We start from the raw sequence: 27,610 nt of genomic DNA on the forward strand, positions 1-27,610 counted from the left end.
ACACAGCACTTTCCCTCCCCGACAAATTATATACCACTAGAAGGCCACACCTCCTTCATTCATATCCAACAGCTCCCTCCTCCACCTGGTTCACACACCCTCTGACAAGCCAGCTCTCATCAGCATCCCAACTCTGCTGTCAAGCCTGGGCCGGGAAAATACAAAACCAGAGACATCAAGAGCAGATCTGAAGAATGAAGGCCCTGTGTCTGGTGTTGCTGGCCTGGAGCGCATGCACAGCTGTGGGAGAAGACCTGGAGAGGATCAACTCTTGCAGCACCAAGTGTACCAAGGTAAGTGTTTCTGGAGTAACATACAGTACAGAGCTGCGACCGAGGTTGCCATGCTCATCAGTAAATACATGTAAACATCTCCTTCTACTGAGTAGATGGCATTATTACTAAGTCAAAACACTGCTGGTGGTTTCAGAGATGAACTGTCATCTCAGGTGTGTGGAAACTGAATCCGCGTCTGTGCATATTAAGACAGGCTGTTATTACTTTACATCAGTTTTAAACCCCTTTGATTCGCTTACGACGAAGAGCCAAAAATATAACTGGGGAAATTTGATGAAAGTGTTACTTCAGTTTTGCTATTTTGTCTGTAGTGTTACATATATGGCACATCTACCATCACTTGCTTTGAAGTTCATATTTAAATGGCTGGTTTCTGCTAGTGGATGGAAGGTTGTGTTACCATTGTTAGCAATCTGGTTCTTATCATTAACTGTCTTGCATGACTATGTTTCCAATGACTCATTGCTTTTGAGTGCTAAATGTGTGGTGAGATTGAGCGAATGAGTACTCAATTTCACATGTGATGAGTCATTGGAGTACATGACTCGCCGAAATAGATGCCAGGTTTGACTGAATAGCCATTGTCATACATAGTACGAGTGGCTCTCCAGCCGTTTAGACTCACCTTGAGTGACTTTATTCTTGTTAAACTTGTGAGGAAGAAAAGAAACCTTAAGAACATTTAAGGTTTTGGGAAATAATAAATGAACTAGAGAATATACAATTAAATGATTGGGATAAAGACGCTAAGATTGAAAACAACTGATGAAAAGTTTTCTGATGGTTTCGTTTTTTATCAATTTACTTGAGCACAAAATATTCATTGTTGTTGTAGATAGCAGTCTTGTATCCACTGTGTCAATGATTCACCTGGAATCTGTCATCAAAACCAATTTGAGTCTTAAATATCTCATTTCACATATTAAAAGGCTTTTAACGACATTCCCTGACATGCAACATTCATTGTGGATGCGCGTCATAAAAGTTCACTAGGGATGGAAATAGGAAGAGTGACTCATAAACGTTTATAATGGATGCTCCTCAAGCATAAAACCTGTCATAAATGTAACCTAACTGTGTGCCCGCAGTTAAACATTACGCTTGTGCCTGAATGAATTGTTTCGTCAGAACAGAGGCTTCTCCAGGTCCACAGAGAGACGAGGCCTGACTTTGCCAAACTGGGCATACGGGGTCATGCATGGTTGGAACATCTCACTCAGGAAGATTTCGAGAACTCACTGACAAAATTCCCACACACCGGGAATGGCTTCTCGAAAGGCACCGGAGCAAATCATCAGGGCTGGTTCAACACACTTCACATCGGTTTACAGCGGTGATGCAGCACAGGTTGAACTAGAGTTAGGGCTACATGCGACGCTACAACACAGATATGAAAAAAATGTGACCTTGAAATGCCCTGCTGAGAACGTTCTTCACTTGTCTTACAGGGCCTTCAGTGCAAGACCAAGCTGAAACACTGTGAGTACGGTGACAGTTTAACTAACTTAGTCCAGTGTGACAGTAATTTCTGGAAGCGTGCCATACTCCAAGTGAACTGTATAACAGGGAGTGTTCACGCTGAACTTGCTAGTAGCATCTTGCCACTACAGTATGTGTATAGCTGTTGTAATCTGTTTTATTTTTCTGTAGATCTATTTCCTCCCCGCTGTAAAAATCCAGCCAGCGGTCTCAGCGCGCGATCTGTGTTCAAGAACGTCAGCCTCTCCGCAGTCATGAGTTGTAGACAGAGGCGGGACTGTACCTTGCATCTTCAAATTGAAACTCTAATAAATCTCACAGGTAACTGAGCAACATTGTAAATGAGGTATGTGAGGGTTGGGCAGGGCATGCACAATGAGGCTCTCCTCTTGTGCTTCACAGTTGAGCACAGTGATTGACCAAGTTGGGGAGGAGTCTCCATGGACAGTGATGTTTACTGATGACATAGTGTTCTGTACTGCATTGACATTCATCATTAACTGCTAGACATATACAGCACAGGCCAAAAGTTTGGACACACCTCTCATCCAATGCATTTGCTTCATTTCTACTATTTTATTACTATTTAGACTACATTATAGATTCTCACTGAAGGCACCAAAACTGTGAGTGAACACATATAGAATTATGCAGTAAACAAAAAAGCATGTAATTACTCAAAACATTTCATATTTCATATTTTAGATTCTTTAAAACAGCTACCCTTTGCTGAGATTACTACTCTGTTCTGTCGCGATGAGCGTCATGATGCAGTCACCTGATAAGGATTTCCAACAGGTGACCACATCATCAGGCCAAGGGTTTGCAAATGGCGGCAGCTCTGAGTCATCTGAAATATAAAACGTGTTTAGAGTTATTCAACATTTCTTTCGTCTTCTCTACATGGAATTATGTAGCAAAGAAAAGATGAAGAAACAGGTTCGTGTTAGTTTGCAGTTTGTACATGCCATAGTGATGAGATAGTTGAAGGAGTTGAAGGACACAGAGAAGTAGTGTGTTTTTATACTTTTGTTATTTGTGCCAGATGGTCCTCTCAAGTGGAGGTTTCACAAACTCATTGACAAAAGGTTTTTTATTTTTTTAAGATTTGCGCATGAGTTTAGGAAGTTGACCTTTTGTAAAAAGATCATTGCAGGAAGTTATAATCCGCTTCGGTCCATAATATAAGTCATCAATGAAAACACAATACTGTCATTCCCAGAAAGAGGAAGTGCAAGTAGATTAACCTGCTTCCACTTTTGGTTGCTTGTTCCTTCTCTCATGGGTCAGCATTTATAACTAAATATGGAAACATGTCATTCAAAGTCAATGTTTTATTAAACTTTTTGTGTGTTTTGGGTCCATTGCAGATTCCATCCATGGGTTGTACATTTGCACGGCGACCCCCGCGACATTTAGCCGCTGCCAGATCGTGACATTCTCAAAAGCTTCAAGAGAGAGGATGTCTGGACAGCAGGTACAGACAGTGGCTTTGCTACTTGCTACTTTTTTTTTCTTCAATTTTAACAACTAGCACAGTCTCTCTGTGTGATGAACGAACATCATTGTAACCCACTGCCTAATCCCTTATCCATGGAAGAGCACATCCCCTGTCCTTCTGTCACACTCTTCTTTGTTGGGAAACCTCATGAGCTGAAGCCAGAGAGGTGTTTCCAAGGAAGATGACTGAGTAATGAACCAAAGAACGTACTTGCTGATGTCATTCGTTTTCACATTCGTTCAGAAAGAGCGCTACAAGCAGGATATTCTTGCACTGAATAAAACAACGTTCCAAATGACTCATTGTCAACATCACATTCCTGATCCGTTTCCAATCTCTTGAAGGTTGATGTCAAGAATGACTGTGTTGACCTTCAGCCACATCAACAAGTCCAAGTGACTCTTGAAACTTGGCCACCCTTATGCGACATCACATGGACTGGAACATACCAAGCACCAGGTGTGTCTCAACACTGATGTACAAAACCAATACTTGTGACCTCAACCTTCAACGCCCAGTCCACCTAGTAATGAATGCTTTGCTGGCATCTGTTTCTAAGCTAGCTGTCGTTTCTGTTTGACACAGGCTGCCTCAATGAAGACTTGAGAAGAAATATCCCAGAATGCATCAGTAAGTAGAATATAGATACAGTTTCTCATGTTTCACTGAGTTAGGTTGATGTCGCAAACCCCCCCGCACTGTTATACTTTATATGCTCTCATTATATCATGCTTCTCAGAGTTTCTGGTATTCAGTGCAACACCAAGCAAAGATGGACGCCATGATTTAGGTCTGGTAATGATATCTTGTTTTGCTGACTGTGAGTTCTTTAGATAGACACGTATTTTCGGAATAAAAAAAGTTAGAGCATTTTAGGGGTAATGCTGGTTCACATACCCAGCGCCAGACATCGACCAAATCATATAGGTGATTCAGTGTAACTGCAAGCGTATTTATCGTGTTTAATTCAAATACTAACACTAAATACTAAATATGATGTACTGTCCTACACAGAAGTTCTGTTTAGTTCGGATTAAAACAAATGGTGTTGATCGCTGATCTGATCAATGCGTGACAACAATTCTTGATCAAATCGTGAATCAGAGTTTACCAACAACTTGCAGAGACATTATTTGATAAAAAGTACAGGTAAAACTAGGGTCTTGCTTCAGTTGTTTGTGGGACTTCCTTACGAGATCCATTATCTTTGTATAATTCACAATCTACCTGAATCCAGTGTCGCTGAACTCTGGATATGGGGCTTTTGAGGTCGGAAATGAAAACGCTTTGGGGTGCGCACTGTCCTTCCTGTATCCGATACCTGGACGTTTGTCTTCGTTCAACCTTTTTCATGCTGGCAGAGTATAGATGATCCGCATACCTTCCAAAGACAACATCTGCTTATCCCAACCCCATCAACCAAATGCCACATCTTTGTCTCATCCAGCTGGTCAACTGTCCTACAAAGATGATCCTCAGAAAAAGGAGCTGAGTGTGGTTGTGTCAGAGTCGTTGGATGATAAGAACTACAATCTCCGTCTGTGTAAGAAGAGCACGATCTGTTTTGATGCAGGAGCCAAGGTTGTGGTAAGCACTTTACAGTTAAGTTCAGTTGGCCTACAAGTAGCTCTGGCTTCTCGGACGGATCGTATAAATATGGATTTTGTTTCTTATTCTCACAAATGAAATTTTGGCTATTCTGACATAAAGATAAACCTAAGGGACCAAGTTTTGTTTGGCAACATCGATTAGTTCTTTGGTGTCATTTGGCACTAACATTTTCATTTCAACCATCATTCACCATCACTCGCAAAGACTTGCCCAACCAGGAACAAGACTTGATGCTTTCCCACTGCTAGAAGCGGGAATCCCCTGACAACAACTGAAAATGGTGACTGATTCACTCATACAGTATGTGGCAGTAGGGAGTAGAGAGTAGACATCGTGGCTATGCTAACATGACCAGCAAAATCTACGCAGCTGAGATGATTGATAGACGGCTAAACAAGTAACACATACTAGAATATGTATCCACATGTGACCACAGCTTGAGAAACACACCTTCATCTCAAGTCTTTGGCCACCCGTCTCTTCTCCCACCTGCCAATGAAAGGTCATATTTATACCAATAAAAAGCAGTGCCCTATAGTGGTATAAGCACATGGACGCTGTTCCCGCGTATGATGACCTCGAATGGCATAAAACACCCAAATGTCATTCTGAGGAATGTTCCCTGGAGAGACTGTTGCTGATGTGTGAAATGTGCTACTGAATCTTTTAGATTAAGAAGGAAGACCCAGTGAAGCGAGCCATCCTGCGCTACTCCCTCCCTTTACCCTGTCTCTGTATAGAGGTAACACCTGATGAAACCACTGATCTTTGAGCTGACCTTGAAAGTCACTGATCAAAAATGTCTTCCTCCAGGGTTGGTGTGATATGATAGATGCCCCAAGAATCCAGGTGTGCCCCTTCCAGGACCGTGAGTCATGACAAGGCTGTGAAATTCCCCCGAGACTCGCTGTAGTCATCTCACCTGCATTTCCTCCACAGGTCTTGAGGAACTGTGGCGTGGGATTACCTTCGACCCACTGGAGCAGATGCTGCAGTGGGAACCTGCCTGTCCGGTTGCTGCAGTTGTTTCACTGTGTCAGAAAGGACCCAGCGGCGCCTGTTCGGATCTGAGTCACCAATCCTCGCGGCGAGTTGGCAAAGAGAAGGTTCGAGCTGTCCCAATGCGTGGCAATAATCAAAACAGCTGACTGGTCTGTGAGCGTCACAGACATGATGGGAATGTTGAACTGTTGACGCATTGGCATGTTTTCAAAATCTAAAATTGGTACAAGTCACTGGCTGAATGGGGTTCATTATGGAATGACAGTGTGGGTTTTCGCTCCCAGCCTTTAACAGATGTCCAGGCAGGCGATGGTTTTCAGCCTGGTGGTCTTGATCTGGAGTGGTTTAATGCTGCCACAGATGAAGTGGCTTTGTGAAAATACTGGATTGAAGTTGAAGGACCAAACTGTTATGATATCGTTGCCATAAACACTCGAACCAGAACAGGTCATTTTCAGACTACAGTCAGACTTTGATGAACTGAGCTCTTAGTTCTGTGTGTCTCACTTTTGTTCATTGTTCAGTACCACACAGGCTGTTGGGGGAAGAAAGAGAACACACACACGTCAGTAGTGAGGTCAGCAACCACGTTCAGCATCCTTGTACTTTCAGCTGTAATGTGGCAAGGCTTCGCAATAGAACTATGATTTTGCCTTTCCACTTCCTTAGTAGCACTCATTTAGAGACGCAGCGAGAGGATGTTTACACTTGGATGCTGTGACTCTTTCTCAAAAGAAGCTAACATCTTTCCGGTCCGGGAGCCAAGGTTTGACAGTATTATGAAAATAATATGTAAATAAATTAAAAAAAAGATGCCTTGACTCCCGCATAAGAAATTACACATCAATGGACATTAAAACAAAGGACACTGATACACGAAACAGCAAGTTCTTATTAGATCTGGAATGGATCACTTTAGAGGGACATACGTTCTGTTGTGACATCATCACAATGTGGCACTAGATTTATCCAGATTGAAAGTGTCAATGAAGGCCCTGTTGAATTTTACCACTTGCCCTAAATAATTGTTTCATTACTCTCAGAACATAGCTCCTCTTTTTCTGTTTTCCAATGACACTTATTTTTGGTGAATATTGCCGTTTTCCTGGTGAATTTCTCTCCTCTGTTTTGTAGCGATTGTCTTCTCTGAACTACCTTTTCAAGAGCTAACCAGAAGACGACTGTTAAACTGTGACTCACTTGATATACTTCAGTCTGTGGTGTCTAACAATAACACACAGATGGGTTAGGTAACCTGCGTAGGTGTGAGCCGTCTCTGTTAATGACGCTTGGTTACAAAGGTGTTTAACAAAACCAACCATGACGTCAGGGTAATCTATTTAGGTCACATGTCACATTATGAAAAATTGATTGTCAACATAGTAAATGAGTCACTGCAATTAAAATGGTGATTCAAATGCCAATGAAGGATTCCCCTTTGTGCATAGTGGTGGGAGCGCTCTGAAAACAAAACAGAAAATGACCTGTATCTGGAGCCATAGTTAAAACGTCTGAGTCAGCTGTCTATTCCTATAAATGCTTTATCTTTTTTCCTTGTAGGTAGCATTTGCAGAAGTGGATCCTCACCCTCTACTGTGCATGAAGGTAACTTGAGAACTACAGAAATAGTTCTTACTATTGAGGATTGGTTTGTTCATGTTTTCTTTTAATTAATAGAGAGAGATTTAAGAGAAATGTTGGTTTCATTGAAGTAGAAAAGGTGTAGCTACAGTGAAAAGCACTGGACACAGTGGAGCCATGAAAGATTTTGGTACAGAAAAACAAATTCTGTGCAATCGGAGCGGCTGGAAGGTAGAGATACAGATAAAGTGGAGAATGTGCTGACTAATGGACCACCTGCCGTTGCACAAGCTAATTTGGTAAAACGAAAATCGGGCTGTTGGTTTGATTTCGCTCCTTCCTGACTGTCATAACTCTTAAAACATTATCCTACAAGAGAGCCCTTATGTGTGAGGGGTGTTCAACGTGAACTCGTCCTGATCACCCAATGGGATTAAATGTTCAACATTTAAGACCCAAGAGGAGGATGTTTTTGACATTTATTGAATGGATGACCATAAAAACACTAGTTTTTAAATCATGAAAATTAAATAAACCTCACGTCTGATGCTGTCCTCACTCGGTTTGTTCCTTCAGGGGTCTGGGTGGTGTATGTGAACTTAACTCTTTCGCAATGTGATTATTGGGATTCCCGAAAGACATCTCTGGCAGATAAAAAATAAATAAAAAATCCCTGTGTCTAGTGGGAAAGGATTCATGTTATGTGTTGCCTGTGTAACTATTTCATATCACTTGCATTTCAATAACTTGTCTATGTTCTCCAGTTTACTGTAAAAGATCAGTCCTGGATCAGGTGCCCCTTTGGCCAAGTAGGATTACCAGGTCAGACTCCGACTGGACCTGAACAGCTGTTTCATTTGTGGTTAGTTAGACTAACAGCTAGTTTTTGTTCTTTTCAGTATGGCAGGCCACCTTCAGTGAAGGGGAGGTTTCCGTCTTTTCCTACACAAACGCCACGTTCTTGCTGGAAGTGTGTCAGCAGTCCAAAGGAAATGTGTTGTGTCAGCCCTACACGCACGCCGTGCATGTGGTAAGTGTCGCACCTGTCAGGATTTACCGATGTGAGTAGATGAAAGCGAAAGTGGGGATGGTGAAAATGAGACGTAGATGTGTCAGGTGGAGGCAGGGGGAGACAGAGAGGCGGGTGCCGGTGTGCTGGTTTGGCAGGGTGCTTCGCCGAAGCAGAACAAGATGGCTAAGTAGTTGAAAAACTCCAAAAACATTCACACATTCACTTCAACTGTTGTTGACTGGGCCTAAGTGACTTTGATGAAGTGGAAGTTTGTCCTAAGTTGGTTCAGGTTTAACCTCGTGGTTCCCCCCCATCCACATATGTGGGGGTTAAATTCTTGTCTTTCAGCACCATTGCACTCGTTCTTTTTAATTCTGGGAATAAATCCAGTGCACTTTTAATACTTGTAATATGCAGAATTGTGTCTCTATCTTCATATGCCATGGAAATGTGATATATTTTAGTTGGTATAGAATTATTATTAACACACTCTTTTACTTGATTCCTATATCAAACTGCAAAAAGCAAAACTTAACATGGAGTTGAAGGAGCACAAGAGCTGCACTGTAATAACCCAAGGTTTATGACTGTCGACTTATCAGGACACCGTTGGGTTGGGCATTGTTGTGGGACTAAACAAAGCCTTATCCTGAAATAATAAGGAACTATGTTTCTCAGGGATTCCTTGGCAATGGAGTTATGGTTTATCTGGAAATACATGCAGATTGTTTTGAGGGAAAAGTTGAAACGTTTTCGCTGGAAGGTTGGAGAGCTGTAATACAAACAAAGAAATGAATATTGTTGAGTGATGGAACGCCTTGTGATAAGACAAGAGAAGTTTATAGGGCCAAGAACAAATATTTTTTCAGAAAATCATTTCAGTATTTTAGGCAGAAAGTTGGGACAAGGAAAAAAAACATTTGTTAGGATCACTTGGGGGAGAAACAACGTCTTATCCTCTAACTTTTCAGGACAGTTGGTGGCTAGAACTACGATTAAGGAGGTAATAGATGTGGGGTGGAGTGGAGATTGGAGTGGGAAAATAGTTGAAACAGGACAAGATTGCGGCAAAGGAAATTGATGGGGGCTGTAAAGAATGATTTAGGAAATTAGTGAGAGATAGAGAAATGCTTTACCAGGAACTACTTGGGTCCAGACGTTCAAACATTACAACAACGGTTTCTCAAGAATTATTCAGGGCTCATAGATTCATGGGAAAAGTCAGTCTGTCTTTTCCCATGAATCTTTGAGCTCAGTGGGTTTCAACAGGCGGAAAGAAATATTTATCAGAAAGTTTATCAGATGACTCACTCAAGATTTTATGGGTAAGAATGATGAGTCTGAGGAATTAGTTTGGACCTCAGATTTCTCACCAATAATGTCTTGCTTCAGGAGCCACAGCAGTCGGTCAGGTTAAATCTCAGCGAAGATGTTTACAGACAGAACGTCTGTCTCCAGGTGAGTTGATGTTAGAAACTCAGCCGTTTTGATGTTTGGACTTAAACACAAAACCAAATTTCTTGTTTGGCAGATGAAAAGAATCGACGTGAAGTTCTCTGTTACAAGTCGGTGCTTCCAACCCGGTGGTGAGTTACCACTTAGAATTTCGCAAACTTAACCAAGGTTTAACTTTGAACATACAACAAGCTTTTATTTTGATGCAAAGCTACTCTATTAGTATGCATAGTTTAATCATCATCGTCATCCTAAAAGGTAGCTATTGTCATGATAAAGGGACCTTCACTGTGTTTTCATGAATGGAGAGTGGAGCACTTCCTTGTACAATGTAGAGAAAAATTACTTTAAAAAATAAGGGAAAAACAGCACCATACAATGCGGTGGTTCTCAACTAGTGGTTTCGGGACCCAAAAGTGGGATGTGAGGCTGCTGATGTTTTTATTTATTTATAAATTATTATTATTTGTTTAAAAAAATAGCCATAATTTATCTGCTTGAATTTCCTGTAAAATACATTTACTTTTTTTTGCCACTGATCTAGAGGATACCTCAGTTTAGTCATGAACTCTAAATAGTGTGAATAGTGTCAAGAGGGAATACAATGTAAACAAGTCCAAAAGTACTCCAACACATTTTCAGATATCTTCGCAAGGACCTTTATAAGTGAGGACCTGAAACTGAAACATGAGAGAACTGTTATAATGGTCTCAATGGAGTTTTAATTGTTTTGTCAGACAAACCACCAGCAGCTAAGTCCGTCAAGAAAGAACTGGCTGACACCAACTACTCTCTCATCTGTATATCTGCTGGTGTCACTTTGACTGTATTGATAGCCCTGGGTCTGGTGCTGCATGTAGTGGTGACAGGTAGGTGGAATCAAAGTGAATTCACGATATATATCTACATCTATATCTATATCTATATCTATATCTATATCTACATCTATATCTATATCTATATCTATATCTATATCTATAATTTTCAGATGTTTTACATGTTAAATTCAAAGAGGTCACAATTTTACTGTAAAAGAACTAACCGACATGGACGTAAATACAATAAATAATTCACAGAATTCAAGCAAATATCAAAGAGATTCTTGTGCGTAAATAGTACATACTGTTGCCTCTGTCCACATCAATGCTATCCACTGCCTTTGATGTTTAGATAACGTTGACTTGTTTTTTTAAGTGGTCACATCCTGCTCTCTTGTCCCCAGCTCACCACAAGAGGAAACAGAAAAGAAAGGCAACCTATCTCGCTGTTGAGAAGCAGACGGGTGAAGCGACACCTGGAGTTTCTCTTTTGTTTATGAGGTGACTAACACCCACGTGACATTTTAGAATTTCCGCATCTCTGGGATCCAAACTGAAGCTGCTGTTTACGGATGTTTCCTGCTACTGGTTGTGAAGTCAGAGAAATCCACTCTTTTCTACAACTGTGGTAAAAGGTGTCATATGTTTGTATGTTTACAAATATACCTCTTGGCATGGCTATGTATTTCATTCTAATTCGCGAAAGTTTTTTTTTTCTTTCTTAATTAAAAAAAGACGTTTTTCAGACTCAAGTTGTCTGTTTTGGTAGTAGTTACTGGTAATAGCATTCACGTGACACCAGGGAGGCAGTGGTCCTTCCAGTTGTGTGAGGTGATTTTTAAGTAGCGGTCTGGACTGTTGCATCATACGTACTCTCCACCACGTGTTTTGTCTTGAGTTGAAAAGTTTTTTGTGTTTTCCTAAATTCAAACGATGTGGCACAACCAGAATGTGCTGAATTGCACGTGGTCTGCCAGGAAGTTGTTTCTCTGTGACTGTGCAAAGGTGACTCAGCCTGTTCCTGATGAAGGTTAAATAGTGTTGGAATAAAACAAGTGTAGTGTCCAACACTAGTAAACAATGGACACAGTGTGAAACATGAGTCATTTCACATTACCACGTGGAGGGAAATACAGTCATTGTGCTGAGTCACTCAACATCATGATGACAAAGCATACATGCGAGCAATATTAAAATACGAAGAAAAAAGTTGACAGCTAGATCGAAGAACATTCATGGAGTTATGTTATCATTGAAGGCTACGTTTTTGTACAATGGAAATAGGAAATGACTGGGGAAATTCATACTTATTGTAAGGATGCTCCGATCGGGATTTTTCACCGATATCGTTCACATGGATTGACAATGAATTTGTAATCAAAATGTTGAGACCTTCTGTGTACATGATGTGAAAAAAAAACCCATTAAATATTTTTAATTCAGGCACGTTTTTCTATACCTAAACAAAATTGAAGTACCTTGCAGAATACAGTAACTTTAAATACAGTGTGAGGCTTCATAGTTTGGTGAATCTCTAAAGACTGTGATCGGTGAATGCCGACTGCACTGATATCGGGTGACCATGATCGGTGGCCGATCGATCGGAGCGTCCCTAATTTATTGTACAATCAAATAAACCTATTAAAAATGAAATTTTACGCTTAATTTTCGGTGAGATTTGTCTATGAAAAATAAACACACATCAGATATGATTGTGCTTATTTCTTGCTGCCGATTTCTTGCCACGTGAGTTGTGAATGTGAATGTATGTTTCTGCCGATCACCAATACCGATCACCCGGATTGACTATGAATGAGTACTATGAATGTTTTACATGCCTCTTCAAGGAGAAAAGAAATAGAAAAACTGAGCAGAATGTCCCAACTGTTCTGTCAAAAGGACAAAACATTTAATTCGATGTGAGACTTTTAGTTTGGTGAAGCTCTAGCAGACATTGAGAGACAGAGAGAGAGAGAGGGAGCACTCGTCTTCCAGCACTGCGTTTATGAAAGTTCCCACTCTGGACGTTTTCAAAGTTTCAGATTCAGGTGGCTAATGAACACTGCACCTGACACCAAAGTGCGACGGTTTCGGTCTGAGAAAGGCCGCTCATTTAACTCGGTGAAATGAACCCTGTTTTTTACTTAGCCTTCTGACAGGTGTCACTAAGTGTTGGCTTAAATGTGATTCCCTGCAGTGCATTTTCTTGTGCATGTGCTGCAGGATACAAACTTGACATGACAGAAAAAGCAGCAGACATGCTGCAGCAAGTAGGGAGGGAGGAGCGGACGCACCACAACACGCGGGGCTTCTTCAGCGCCACCTGCCACACATGATTGGCAATGACAGGTAGTGATCTACCGATCACACTGATATCGGCCATCATGATCGATCAAGCTGATATCGGCCATCGTGATCAGTGGCTGATCGATCAGCGCGTTCTAACTTTTAGTGTTGTGTTTTTTTTTTTCTGTTGCAATTTAGGCGTTTAGAGGAGCTCAACCTCTTCAGACGTGAGTTTTTCTTGAGTTTTTGCTTTTTGCAATTTGGGATAGGAATTACTGTACATGGAAGGACTAGTAACTGAACTTTGTCTTGTTAGGAAACTTGTTTTGCAAAGAAGAATGACTTTGTTTGTGGACAATCTTTATTCACAATAGTGTTATCAATAATAATTCTATTATCACGAATATGTCAGTTTTCCACGTCATATGAAACAGGAAAGTTTATTGTACATTTTGTTTGTACACTGGATTCATTGAACTTGAACAGAATGTTCTATCCTGTTGAGTTGTTGATGCACAAGTCTTGCGTCTTTGCATGTGCTTGTGTTCCTTCCTTCTTTTTTTTCTCATCCAAATGTCTGTAATGCTGTTGCATCACTACAAGATGGTGCGGGCAGCGCCCTGAAATGTGGCTAACTGATCGCCAATGTACCTTTGCAGTGAAAGACAAAGATGTAGATGGGGTAACCTACGTAGTTAAACAAAATTATTATAATTAATGCATCATCTTATGAGACAAATAAAACACGAACTGTTAGAATAAAAAATTACCAGAAATAAAATTAATGCGTGGCAGATTTTGATTAATTGCATCAATCACAAAAACAACAAAATGACATGAAATATATTAATTTGATTCTCTCTCTCTATATAACATTTTATTGTATTTTTTATTATATATGCATATAATATATAAATTCTCTCTCTATATATATGTATACATACAGTATATATATATATATATATATATATATATATATATATATATATATATATATATATATATATATATATATATATATATATATATATATATATATATATATATATATCGCTTTTTTTTTTTATAGAAATTGTGTTGTCACTTCTCCCTTCGATCCAGCAGGCGTCGGTGTTCACCAAGTGTTTCACCCCATGAGTCGCGTAGCAGAGGCGAATCAGTGCTGAAGGCGTCGCTGCTTCAAAGAAATATGATGACGAAAGAAAACTACGTTGGAGCGTTAAAGGATAGTGTGAATTTAAGATGAATCAATATAATCACCATGAGACCCGTATTGAAAAGGCCGTTTTTATTGACCTCAAAATGCTCCTATGACATGAAATAAAGGTGTAATTATATTGTTATACACATCACATGTCAACATGAGGCTGGATGTGGAGACTGAGGGCTACACCTCTCTCTGTACAAAATCCCAGTCTCTTTTCCACTAACTGCTTGCAGCCGGTCTCATCTTGATCTTCACAGTGTATGGCACTACGTGCTAAGCACAGTGGTTTAATGGTGCTGGGAATGCATCAATTGATTGCAGGCTCTACTGTGAGAGACACATAATGTCTCCAGTAGAGGAGAGTCTGCTGCGACTTCAGGAATGAAGGCATATAGCTGCTTTATTGCACGTAGTATGAGTGTTAAGACGAATGCTTGTGCAGTAGGGATGAATGACTTTATCTTTACAACGTGATGTACTTGCACCCCCATAAATGTAATGCAAATTTCACTCTGTTTCAAGCAACTTCCAAAACAATAAGGCAAAATATCATGGCAAGCTTTACTTTTACTTTCCAGTGGATACTGCTTTGTACGCGTAACTAGTAAAACTATGTGTAGTTTAGCCTGGCACTAACTCACACAAACTGCATTTATGCTCCTGGAGAAATGTTGTCGGTAAAACTAATGCAAAGAAAAGTAGCTTTAGCAAATACTAAGTAAACATGTACATAGTTAACTCAGATGTTTTAGTCTCATTTCAGTCCGTCACATGGAAGAGGACACTTTTGAGTCCATTCAAACACCTAGCGACTTCAGTGTCTACATTGGAGGGCCACTTGAAAAGAGTCTCTCGATATAATGCCTTGGGGGTGAGAATGTGTTGCTTTTTTGGTGTTGAAAAGGGTCTTTCTTGCAAGAAACTAATGTTTCAACTGCGAAAGAAATTGCATGATAGGAGCCCTTTAAATAAAGCTGAATTAAGAAAGATATTTCATGACTTCCTCCGATTGTGACGGTCCGTCTCTTTATTTCTGTAAGAAAAAACAAACAAAAAACGATCTAACTGAAGCGCTTTAAATCTAAAAAAGCAACTTATCTACCTCATGGTAATTCAAACATTCATATTTTATTAAAACAACTTAAACAGTCTGCAAGCATCATCATTATTAACAATAACAGTGAATAATACACTGAGTGAATATTACACATGTGTAACTATTTTCTCTGCTCCGCTCTTTATTTGTAGCAGCGATCTGGAAGTGATGTCATTCTGCCCGAACTTGGCCGGTGATCCTGAGGGATAACAGCGCCAGCATCTGTTTTGGGAGTTTTCAAATGTAACACAACAACAAGACAGAAACTTCGATGACGAATGGGGAGGCCTTCAGGTGGGGCCGCCCCCTCTTGGCTGTTTTCCTTCAGCTTCTGTCCGTCGGTGCGGTGAAAGAATGACAAACATGGAGGCCAGAGACAACAGACTGGGATGAGCTAATCCTTGTTGTGGAGGATTCCAGACATTCCATTGGGGTGTTGTTCCCGGGCGTGCTAATCGGTGCGCGCCAGTGCTGTCCTCACGCCGGAGATTTACACTATGCAAACAAACAGTGGAAATATGAAGTCAAACAGACGTGCGCGCGCACACACACACAGAGCCCGTCACTCACTCAGGTAGGAGAGGGAAGAAACCTAAAAACACTCTGTGCCAGTTGAGGAGGTGGGCCAGAGGTGAGAGGGTCAAGGGTGACACCGAGTTGCAAATGTTCCCTAATATCTAAACACATATTTCCTCCTACTCACTATTAGTTTACTTTAAATGAACACAATTATTTATCAGTTGTCATTCATGCTCATTATTCTCTGACAGTACTGGCCTTTCCCCTCGAATCTCTGTTCCTCCATCTTTGGTCAACAAATGTGTTTGTGGTCGTGAGTTACAGGGATTCACTCAGAGGTGTGGATCTCAGAGATTAGAGTCAAACTCACTTCATGTCACGCTCGGAGAGTGGCCCTCTAGTGGACGCCAGGGTCGACATGTTTTGTTTCTAGGTTCGATTTGAATCGATAACTTTGAGAATCAACAACATCCTTTTTAAGCTGTGAAAGCTGCAGCTTGTCAACAAAGGCGCCAGTGGGATCCCCAGGGATTCAGGGGATTTTGTGAATTTGGCTCACCTGACAATGTCAACACATGTAACAACAACTTAAACACAATATTGCATCCATGCTGTTGCTATTGGTCTCAGATTTTTTAACTTGCAATCTATTTCGCCACCCACTTTCTGTTGAGTCCAAAATCAATATCGCACTAAATTACCAGGATACTTGACTGAAAAACTTCAGGTGTAAGGGTCTTTTAGATAGTGAGCCTCTGATGGACACCGAACTCTACACATATGTGAATGTTCATTGCACAAAATAAACAAAATTTAATGAATAAATCAATAAATCGAGTCCGGAAATGCAGCCCAGAGAGATTAATATCACAAATATATGATCCAAATACATTCCACGACTGGAGCGATAAATTCTAGTAACTTGCTGACTGACCTTGGTGGTGCTACCACGTCATGCAATGGAATTTGTACAACGAATCTTGTTGAAAATGTGCTATACAAGTAACATCTGACTTATGACCTGCTCGACTTACGTCCACCCGTACGTACGACCACGGCCAGCAGATGTTTATTTATTTTTTATTCAATGTCTGGCACCGCAGCACGTAGCAGCCTGGCATCGTGTACGGCAGTTACGGCAGCACAGTATCCCAGCATCTCACTCTCACACAGAGATCTACCACTACAGTAGCACCTATGACCCTTGCGTCTGCCATTTTGAATGGCATTCGACTTACGTCCAATCTGACTTAAGATGTTAAGCGTTTTTTTTTTTTTTTCTGGTGCATCTGAAAAAGAACAAGTGTGTTTACCTACACACATTATATATTTTGTACTGTTGTCCCTTCTCACGAGAGTATCATAGCCATTTCATCGTCCTCTTTATTTTTACATGACCCTTCACTGTTACGGACTTTAGCTGCGCTACGTCGGACCCTTTATCCCTTAACAAGCCACTTACATTACCACGAGGTTTGAATAAAAAAAAGCCCATTGCTTAGATGAACCTGCTTAAATCTTTGCTGGGATTGCTCATGGCTTTCTCCGTGTGTATTGACATTTACGACCCTCCAGTTACATCTACAGATGGCGCCTGTGTTCTGACCACTAAGCATCGCACTCCTCTACATCGCAGTATCATTTATGGTGGTATATAAAAACAAAATGTTATTCACTTTTCCTGTATATACAGAATGAAAGTACATCTATTTCTACCTTCTCGAAATAAGGCAGTTGCAGGTTAAGAAACGCATGGCTGGCCTTTCGATATCCCAACAGCTGGAATGTCCAAATGTCTTTTTTTTCGCGGAATTGTTGCTGGGAATGATACAAGGAAGTTAGAGAAGAGATAAGCTTCAGTGTAGGAGGAAGAGGAGGTTGCCCCGGCAGATGACAGATAACAAGGTAGTAGAACGAAAGGATGACAGACGAGGCCTGTCAGGTCGGAAAGACAGGAAAAGCCCCAAGAAAGGATGACAAGCTTATCGTACGGAGGGATAGACGGGGCGGGCTTTCGAAGAAAAACTAGCACTCCTCGGTGGGTCTTGTTGACCAGAATAGGAAAAGCTCTCGTCCGTACAGAGGCCTCTTTGTTCTTTTGTGAGTCATTCTGGAAAAGGGCACAGCTGTAAACAGTCGAGATCAGTCCATTAGGCCCCGAGGTGCCGGCGCTTCACTGTTGACTGTGTGTCCGGAAAGAAACGGTAAGCTTGACTCATCAATAAACACAACAGTCAGATGAGAGAGAGTGTGTGTTTGTGTCAGAGGGATAATGGGAGGCAGAGACAGGAGGAGCGCAGGATTTAGGAATAATGGTGCAGAGTTGCACCGGCCAATGATCTCATGCTTCCACCAGCTGGCAAACAAGGACTTTTCCATCTAGCTGTCTTTCCGTCACTCCCCGAAAACCCTCCCTCTTTCTGCAAGCTGCCGTCTCTCATCCTCTCTCGCCCCCCGCACACTTTCAGGAGAGATGTCCAACTTCTTTTTGATGAATAACTCTTTAGGTGTTTCAGTCCTTGCAGATGTTTAGATGACTTCATACAGTAAATGAAAAGAGTCAGACTGTGAGGTAAGGTGAGAGAAACTGAGTCAAATAAAGTCACCAGGAATGAACAGCACCATTCTCTTCAACTTCTTGTCTTTAGCTCTGGTTAGGATCCAACAATGTTTGCGCTGAGTGGACTCTTTGTTGCTCCCATTGTTGTGTTGTCACAACTGTACCGGCGCTTCGCGCCACCTGCCTGTTTCACACACAGGGAGCGTGGAACTTCCACAGCTGGCCAATCACCACGTGTCCTGACCTCAGCGATCGAGGTGTCAAAGGTCACAGGTTGCCTTCCAACGCTGTGTGTGTGCCTAGGGATTTGGGATTGTCGGTGTGTACTCACATGGCTATAACGTGACAATAAACACAGGCAGGGGGGGGCTCGGGGGAGGGGCGGGCAGCAGGCCAGGCGTGTGCCGGGGTGACTGCTGGGGTGAAAGGTCAACCAAGCTGACAAAGGCCAGCGACTCTGCTCACCCCGGGGCTCCGCTTGGGCTTATTCACTGGCTCTTTATTGCCTAGCTACCAGTGACCTGGCATTTAAGTCCTGATCTCCACAGACTTGACGCAGGTCCTGATGAGAGCCGGCGAGGAGGCTGCTAATTAATTCCAAAGGTTAGCTTTGATTGCACCGGAGGAGGGACCCCCATTTACATTTTGGATAATTGAGATGTGTGAAGCAGTGAAGCTAGCAAGGTAGCGTAATTCTGTGGCGGATGTGACTCTAGACTGGCCTCAACATTTGTGGTCTTCAGGACTTGAGTTTTGATTCATTCAGATGCAGCTCCCCTGAAGGAATACGGAAGAACTTATCCATTCGTTTTAAATGGAATCTTTCCTGACCAAAGACTAATTCCTCACCAATATTCCAATGCCATAAAAAGAAACTATGTCTTCTGTCTGCCTATCGAGATTCACTACCAAGCTTAGTAAAAGGTCTGAATTACATAAGTGTTCAAAGACCATCTACTAGGTGCTGCCTCGAATAATGCAGTCCAGCGCTGGATCAATGGTAAGAAATTCTACAATATTTGTCTTTTCACCTCTGAGAACTGAGTACGATAAGATCGAATCTTGCTGAAGTAAAACCTTCATTTCCACTCACAACACACATGCAAGACATTCCTCATTAGAGATTAAAGCAGGTTTGGGCTCACAAGGACTAGATGAGATGCCAGCAGAGACTCTGCATCCTGTGGGACAGACCGGAATACTGAGTGGCCTCTGTCAATATAGGGACATGACAGTTGCTCTGGTTCGCTTAGATAATGTCACTGAAAACAAAAAAATGAAGGGAGCATCTGATGACAGATGTTGATTTTTTTTTTAATTGAATCAATTCATGGTTTTAAGAAAGTTGTTTTCCTCATGGCTGAATGACGATGTCTCACACATCGAGCCCCAAACTCAGCGAAGTGAAAAAACAAAAGTTGTGAATCTGCTGCTGCCTCACAGCTAGAAGGCCGTAAGCTTGAACTCTTTTTTCTTTCAAGCTTTACGTAATTCATAGGTTGGAACAGAAGATGCCGACTTGGGAGAAAACATTCAAATAAGACTTCATTTGTGGCATGTGGAACAGTGGGGCGAACAGTATTGTTTGTTTGTAATGATCTACTGCTGTTTATCTTCGTCTCTGAAACCGAAGACATTGTATTAATATGTCCAATAAACTTGTTTTCCACCATTATCAAATGAGGACTATTGGTTCAAAACACTGGAGTGTGAAACAAAAGGCCTTGGCAACACAGGACTTCAGCGGATGTGAGTGAATCCTTCGCCACCGCTTAAGCAAATGTCGATTGTTGCGATGTCTTCTTTACCTTATATGTGCAGTACAGTAAGTATGGCAAGTCCAAGTGCAGCTGCTGGTCATTATGATGTCATTCCTAGCTTGAGGTTCAAACTTCCAGAGCAGCATTCGACCCAGGTTGACACTGAAACGTGGGCTTGGCAGTAGATGTCACTGAAGCTTATATGTAAACCATCAGGACAACGTTCCTGATCCTTTCAACCAAATTCATCAGCCGAACATCAAAGCAAAACAGTGTTTTCGCTAACATGGTCGACCTCAGCCTTTGATCCCGATCATTAGCGCTGCGCCTGGGTTGTCTCGGTTGCGACTGAACTGGAATGGAGCAGTTCTTATCCTTGGTGATGTCTTTGTCAGTGTGACAGCTCAGCAGAATCACTGCTCACTAACTCTGATTGGCTGGAACAGACAGAGAGGCACACTATAGTAAAGCTGTTGTTGCTGCGGGGGGCGATTGTGTGTGTTCACCCCTCGCAGTGCGCTAAGCAGAGCAGGTTTGGGGTGGACGTCAGGGGGCCAGCGGGCAGATGAGCACCAGGCCTTTCCTGCAGTTCCGTAAGCTCCCCACTTGTTGGGCTTTGCTTGATAATCACTAGTGTGTGTGGCACAGGAACTGGCATGGCTTCAGAGAAAATCCACCCCCCACACACACCCCACTCTCCCCTCCCCCTTCCTCATGCACAATAGTGTTTATTGGTACTGTCATTCTACACATTAGAGCGCTGGCATCAAAGCCCGATGTGAGTGTGCTCGGCACGACTGAGTGAAGGGGACGAGAGGAAATGGATTGAGGGTTCATTCAGCGTCAAAGTGAATGTAGGGTGAAGCATCGAAGACAGAGCTGGTGCTAGCAACACAACTTTTTGGGTGGCTCTTTGACAGAGATGAAACATATATTTCTTTTTAAAAACATCATAAAAGTGGAGTTACATGTCTTCCGTTTAACACCACATAGCCATCATGCGTGGGACACAGTTGGAGTCAGGTTCCTGTATCTCAGACTCCAGATAGTAGTATATTTCCAAGATAAAGTGTATATTGGTCTATTGCATCGCCTGTTGGTGTCATTGGTTCAGTGACAAACCTTGGAAAGAAAGCAAGCCTATTAGATGTCAAGTCCCTAAGGGACGGAATAGCCACGTGTAGCCATGAGCTGTAGCTTGAACAAGACCTGGCTTAAGTATCCTGCTTCATGGTGATGGCTCTCCCAGAACTGAGCTCAGAACAACAAATACTGCCGGACCAGCAAAATCTCTCCATCAATTCTTCATCTGGTCAGGAGGTTGTGTGGACAGCCTCATGTTTAATCCCTATGGTGGATGCAAGAAGCACTCGGAGTCTTTCACAGTGCGGGTAGGCTGATGGGATTCTGGAGCCCCTTTAGACACATGTGTCTACCACACCTGACATGGCAGATTCTGCCACGAGATGTAGGGATACTTACTCACTTTTCAAGCTTAAGTGCAAACAGACCAATTGAGACTGGTGATGTCATTGTTCCGTTACCGAACCACAGCGATAATCACTCATAGGCCAAGTCAACCTTTCCATGTAGCTTTCACAAGACTCATTTGTTCCTTATAGGGGAGACCGTGACTTGGCTCACCGTGCATCCCACATTCCAGGACTCACTGTATATGAGGGTATACAATACTGCCCTGGCGCTGTGCCCGGGAACACACACACACACACACACACACAGATACACTGCTAGTGAACTCGGCGGCCTTTGTGTCGCAAATGATTAAAGAAACTCGCCCAAGTGCCGCGTTGTTTCGCTGGAGGGATGCACCTCCGCTGTGTTCCGGCGTATCCATATGGTTGGCCTATATTTCAGGCCCTTCATGTTCAGGGCCCCTGTGGGAATTCAATCCCGCTGTAACCATAATGGCCACGTCCCTCCTTCCCCCCATCCCTGGTCCACCTCATTCGGAACACGTCCCCCTCCCACGCTTTGATTATTATTGTCACCTTAGGGGCCACATTTGTCCCCCCTCAGACCTTTCCGAGGAAAATGTCCCCCGAGAGAACACGGTGACAACTGCACAATACAAAGTCATGTGACCACGCTGACATTTCCACATCCTTCCTCCACTCTCGGATGACTCGATACATGTATGGAGACATGCATGGCTTCAAGCAGATGTGCAACTAAGGTGCCATTGTGAATTCCACTAATTGAAAAAACAACTTGAATTATACATCTAAAGATAAAAGTTTAATGTGACAATGACAATGAAACTACTGTGGAGGCACTAGACAACATTAATGATTAAAAATGTGAATCAGAAATTTTGTAAAAATTTATTAGCGCCGATATGGGCATCTATGACGTTATCGCAATTGGCCGGTCAAATGACAAATATATGAATATTACTATTTATATTCATATATGATGAGCAATATTAATATATAATATGTAAAATTTTACTTCAAAATATAAAAATGACGAAACAAAGTAAGTATTTCTCCGAAAAATCACAACATGTTGGCCAAGTTAGCGTCTGTAGCAAAGCAAGACGCATTGCATCAACTCACCGCGCCACATTTGAGCGCTACCAAGAGGCAAGACAAGCAAAAGCTAACTTCAGCGAAATGCAAGCAAAACCAACTCTAATGGAGTTCATTGCTTTGGAGTTTTGCAGTTGTGTTCTGCAATTTTTCTGATCCTTTTTTGTGGCACTACATTGAGTCTATTCTGGATTGCCTAAATTCTCACCTCTACAAAAGAGTCTAGAAACCATCAGAGAAACTCATTTCAGCCACTTGTAATTTTGTGATTTTTTTACTTTCCGTCTCAGTGGATTATTGCGTTCCCTCAACAAATCTTTACAGAACATCATTTGTAAGTACGATAAATGTTCTGCAATGCCGGCAGTAGTTTTATTCATGAATTCATTTTTAATACACTCTGTTATAGTTGAGTCACTATTCTTCCCTATAGAAACCACACATTGTGACATGAAAAGCCCTCCTTTTCCAACACCGCTGGCCTTGGAGCGTCGGAGTGACCCTGAGGGAGAGTGCCTTGTAATTACACTACAATACCCAGGGGGCCAAAGGGGCCTTCTTATTTATGCCTCCGGACTGATGGACCGCTGGTAATTGCCATTTTGGAGAATTGGAGGTTTGGGAGGAGAAGGGGTTCAGCTGAGGTCACGCTCCGATTGAAAAGGCTGAGGATAGTGTTTCATACTAGCGGCTCACGACGTCATCATCTCTCTATGACTTAATATTTCCTGCCAGTTATTATAGCAGAAAATGACCCCTCCCCAGAGTATTGCTCCAGTGCAGCTTATTTGGGGCGATGTAACTGATGGAATTTGAAGCAGGCTAATGATGCTAACATCATGTAAGCGCAAGGTTAATGGGAAAATAATGAGCAGATTCATATCTGCGGGGCTGATTTATTTTGGCTGGGCTCTCTCTCTTCAGCCAGATTAGCATGACTGGAGCAGTCTCGGTGCAATTTCCACTCGAATGAGACGCAGTCTACAAGGGCAACACAATATAAAACATGAATAAATGAATGAATGGTGATCAGGTGATCTTTCTCCCTTTTTGGTTGACAAGCGCTCATGGCCCTTCCTCCATTACCTATGTACAACATGTGGCACAAATGGCTGCTGTGGCAGCTATAATAGCAATAGCATTCATCCATTAACAGTGGAGTTCAGTAGTCGTACATGGAAACACAGTTACATTAACAGGCACAGCTGTGACGCAGCTGTGTTGCAATGGTTTGTAAAATACTGTTTGGTACTGATGTTAATGGCTGTATTAGCTGCTGTGGCTATGTGTAATAACTAGTGGTGGGACTTTAATTTAATTTAATTTAATTTAATTTAATTTAATTTACAAATATTTTCAAGATGAAATAAGACCAAATTAAGGTTAGATAAAAAAAATAGCTACCATCGTGATTCATTGTGCTATTGTCAGACTGATGCAAAATAAACAATATTTTGTTGGTTAAATGTATGTAGGGATTCATCATTTGATTCAGTAATATACCAAATTCATTCAAGTTGAAAAGTGTGGCTTCTTGGAAATTTTTTTTAACCGAATCCCACCCCTTGTAATAACAGTTGTGGCGGTTGCATAGGTGGCATTGTGGTTCATAGAAGATGCAGGAGTTGTAATTGCTTCTCAGGGAGAAGAGTGCTATCTGTAGGGGCAAGAAAACAACTCATAATGAGAAGCTCTCAGTTGAAGTAGTTGTGTTTGGAATAGCTATAGCTGCAGAATGCTGCACATAGAGGTAGGTGGAAGAGTTGTTTATGCAGTTTATATTCATTTCTCATATCACTGTGAAATTATTACAGTAATTTTAGAATGTCCAATCATAAGAGGAGAAAAAAGAAGAATTGCAGTGAAAGGGTTGAAACAGTTCTAGTTGAGGTATGTGTAGAATACTTGGCAGGCCATCGAGTAACCAAATATTTGAAGATAAAATTAAGAAAAACTGTGTAACAGTTGTTGTATGAGGACGTATGTTTGATCAAGAGACACAATTTCATGGATCTGATGTTGGCTGTCAGGGCACATCAAGTCGGAGAGGATCATCTTCAGCCTGGTATAGTCAATAATAGATGAATAGTCTTAGTAATGGAGGACAAAACACACACTCATGTGCACACACACACACACCCACTTAGAGAAACAAACGTAATGACTGATCCATGAGGGTCTATATGTCATTCACATGACAGGATGTCATCTTCCGCTACTTGTGGGGGAACAAAGCATGGATACGCCAACCAAGCTTTTTCATCTTTAGCTTGTAAGAATTATTATGCTACGGGAAAGTTAATAACTGTGGTGATATTGGTGTTGCAGTTCATGGGAGACACACTCACTCATGATTCAATAAAGCCAGCCGACCCCCCGCGAGACTGAAAATGGCGGGAGACGAACATGTGCCGTGATGAGAGGAGGGTGGAGTCATGGTGTTGCGGGGGCGGGGCGAGGGTCAGGAGTCAGAGCAGATGGCAGACAGCACAGTCCCCTCCCCCCATACCACTTGGCAACACCCCCCCTCCTCTCCCCATGGCGGGTAATGTAGCAGTGGCAATTAATGAGGAGAGCAGGAGGTAGGTCCTGCCACCCACCTCCATCCCAGCATGTTACCACTCCACACTGACGCACACACACACACGCCTCCTGGTCCATTAGCAAGGGCAGGTGAAAAACAAGCCCAGATACCTGTCAATTAAAGAGATTCCTGTCCTTAAACACATGCTGGACTTGAAAGCAGTGTAGATGCACTGGATCAACTCGGGATTTTCATCTCTGTAGGACGAAAATGTATTATGTTGTGCTGCATTGTTAGGTTAAGAATATTCGTCATCATGTTTTCATAGTTAATATTTTGAATTAAAGCCTCTTTATTTTGGCCAAATTTTGGGAAAAAAAGATCTACATCGATCGATATTGCTGCTGTTAACTGTGGTCATGAGGCTTAGCCGCAATTGATCTGGACTCTCTTTTAGAGATGGTGAGAAGCTCAGTCACCCAGGGGAGACTCAACAGAGAACTATTGCTTCTCTTTAAGGAGCAAGTGGAGATGCCTAAGGCATTTTGTCAGGGCCAAAATTGGGAGGAGGACCTGGTGCAGACCCAAGACACACAGGCAAGGTTATGCCTCGTAGCTGACCCCAAGTCTGGATCGCTTTACTTCAGTTGCGACCCGACCTCTGCGACTGAAAACGGATGGAAGGATTAATAAAATATAATTTCTTTTTTTAAGAATCCGTGTTACATGGGGAATTCATTTTATTTCAGTTCTAAAGTTCACCCCTGGTGTTGCCCTTTAGTCGTTTGGATGGAAAAAGAAATATGTTTCAATTAGCAGCTCGGTCCAAATACGCCACTGTAAACACTGTGTGTGTGAAACCGGGTCGGGGACCAGAGTGTGGAGGGGGCTTGGTGAATAGGCCCTTAGAGTCCGAAACCACAGGCTGGCCATTACACCTAGTTACAGTCACCACTGGATCGACAGGGAGACAGACAGTCTGCAGCCTGACAGAACTCCACTGTGTGTGCACGAGTGTGTGTGAATGTATGTGCAGGGCTATATCAAGTGGGGGATCCCCTCTGTTGCCCCCTTCCCCGTCAGTGGCACACGGTTAACAGGAATTGACCCCAGACCAGGAACAAGCGACAGAAAGATTGAAATGTGAGCCCCGGTGGTCGGACAGAAGGCGTCCTGTCTGAGTCTGTCTCCTGGTCTGAGTCCTGGTACTGAAAGAAGCATTCAACGCGTCTGCTGCATTATTACCGGGACGTCTGCGAGTAAAAGTGCTCATTACCGGGCAACACAGGCTCCCATCTCTGTCATTACTGAGCTGCAGGATTTAGTTGTGAGCGGCTATTTCCATGGCGGCGTCTGTGGGACCTTTCACACTTACCTGGTTTGATCCTAGTGGCGGGAATGTCACCCTGGGAAAGAGGCGGATGAAACTTAGCTGTGTATTTTGAACCACGTTCCTGCATCATCGATACTTCTGGAGAGCTTTGGAACTTCATATCAACTGAGCGGTTTCAAGCTGAGAGAAGGGAATCAGCTCTCCTTGTTTGTTATGGTGCTTGGAAGGTGACTCCAAGGACCATGATGTTTGCTGATGAAATGGTGATTCGTAGTGAGTAATGGAAGAGGTGCAGCAGAGCAATGAAGGTCATTAGAGGCTGGTGGAGAGTCGGGCGACATGAAGATGTTGGGAGCAGAGGTGGTGATAACAATGCTTGTGGTCACACTTCCCCTTGGACAGAGATAACTGGAGGTGGAGAATAGTGTGCAGGCAGGGTGGAACAGTTGCAGACAAAACTGACCTCAGCTGCTGATGTATGGTTTTAGAGACTAGAGGCAGGGAGCAGAGTTAGAAGAGGCAGAGGTGAAGATACTGAGCAGGTCATTGGCAGTGACCCGACAGGACATGATCAGAGGCTTGCTGTTTATTACATGTGTTGGAGTAAAAAAGTGAAAAGCAGATGAGGACATGGAGAGGAGAGGTGTGACAAGGGAGAGAACATGGCATTGAAAATAAAAACTGATTTCCACTCCTCCCTTCACACATAACTATTAACCCCTATGACTGAATATGTTGGTTTCAGTAGCTTCAGATATAAAGTTTCGCAACTGAGAAAAAAACACATTTTAGCTTGGAATAAGTTGAAAAGTTGAGGTATTCATAAAACCTTTCATGAACTGAAAAATGAAGTATGCGTAAAAAAGAATTTTACTATAAAGATCTGCCTACAGAGTATTGAAAATCCAAAGGACCTAATACTCTTCCCTTGGGCCCCTCTGGCACTTTTTATACATAGAGGTCAGGCTTTTCCTTTTCAATTTCACACTTTCTGTTATTGTCATTTGAACATCTGGAAGAG

The 27,610-nt window shown here is 42.2% G+C and overlaps 1 protein-coding gene across 1 annotated transcript; it reads left to right on the plus strand.

Annotated features, from left to right (window-relative positions):
- The first annotated feature begins 144 nt into the window (after window positions 1-144).
- Window positions 145-12,167, plus strand: il17rel (interleukin 17 receptor E-like). Its single transcript, XM_053863517.1, has 17 exons — window positions 145-293; window positions 1,745-1,775; window positions 1,947-2,096; window positions 3,146-3,252; window positions 3,621-3,735; window positions 3,862-3,906; window positions 4,724-4,863; window positions 5,558-5,629; window positions 5,701-5,755; window positions 5,827-5,993; window positions 7,450-7,494; window positions 8,235-8,292; window positions 8,370-8,500; window positions 9,875-9,940; window positions 10,014-10,068; window positions 10,675-10,806; window positions 11,160-12,167. The coding sequence occupies exons 1-17, from the start codon at window positions 195-197 to the stop codon at window positions 11,258-11,260; spliced, it is 1,569 nt and encodes a 522-aa protein (XP_053719492.1). The 5' UTR covers window positions 145-194; the 3' UTR covers window positions 11,261-12,167.
- Window positions 12,168-27,610: the final 15,443 nt, after the last annotated feature.

Source organism: Synchiropus splendidus, chromosome 4 (genome assembly GCF_027744825.2).
Source record: "Synchiropus splendidus isolate RoL2022-P1 chromosome 4, RoL_Sspl_1.0, whole genome shotgun sequence".
NCBI lineage: Eukaryota > Metazoa > Chordata > Actinopteri > Syngnathiformes > Callionymidae > Synchiropus > Synchiropus splendidus.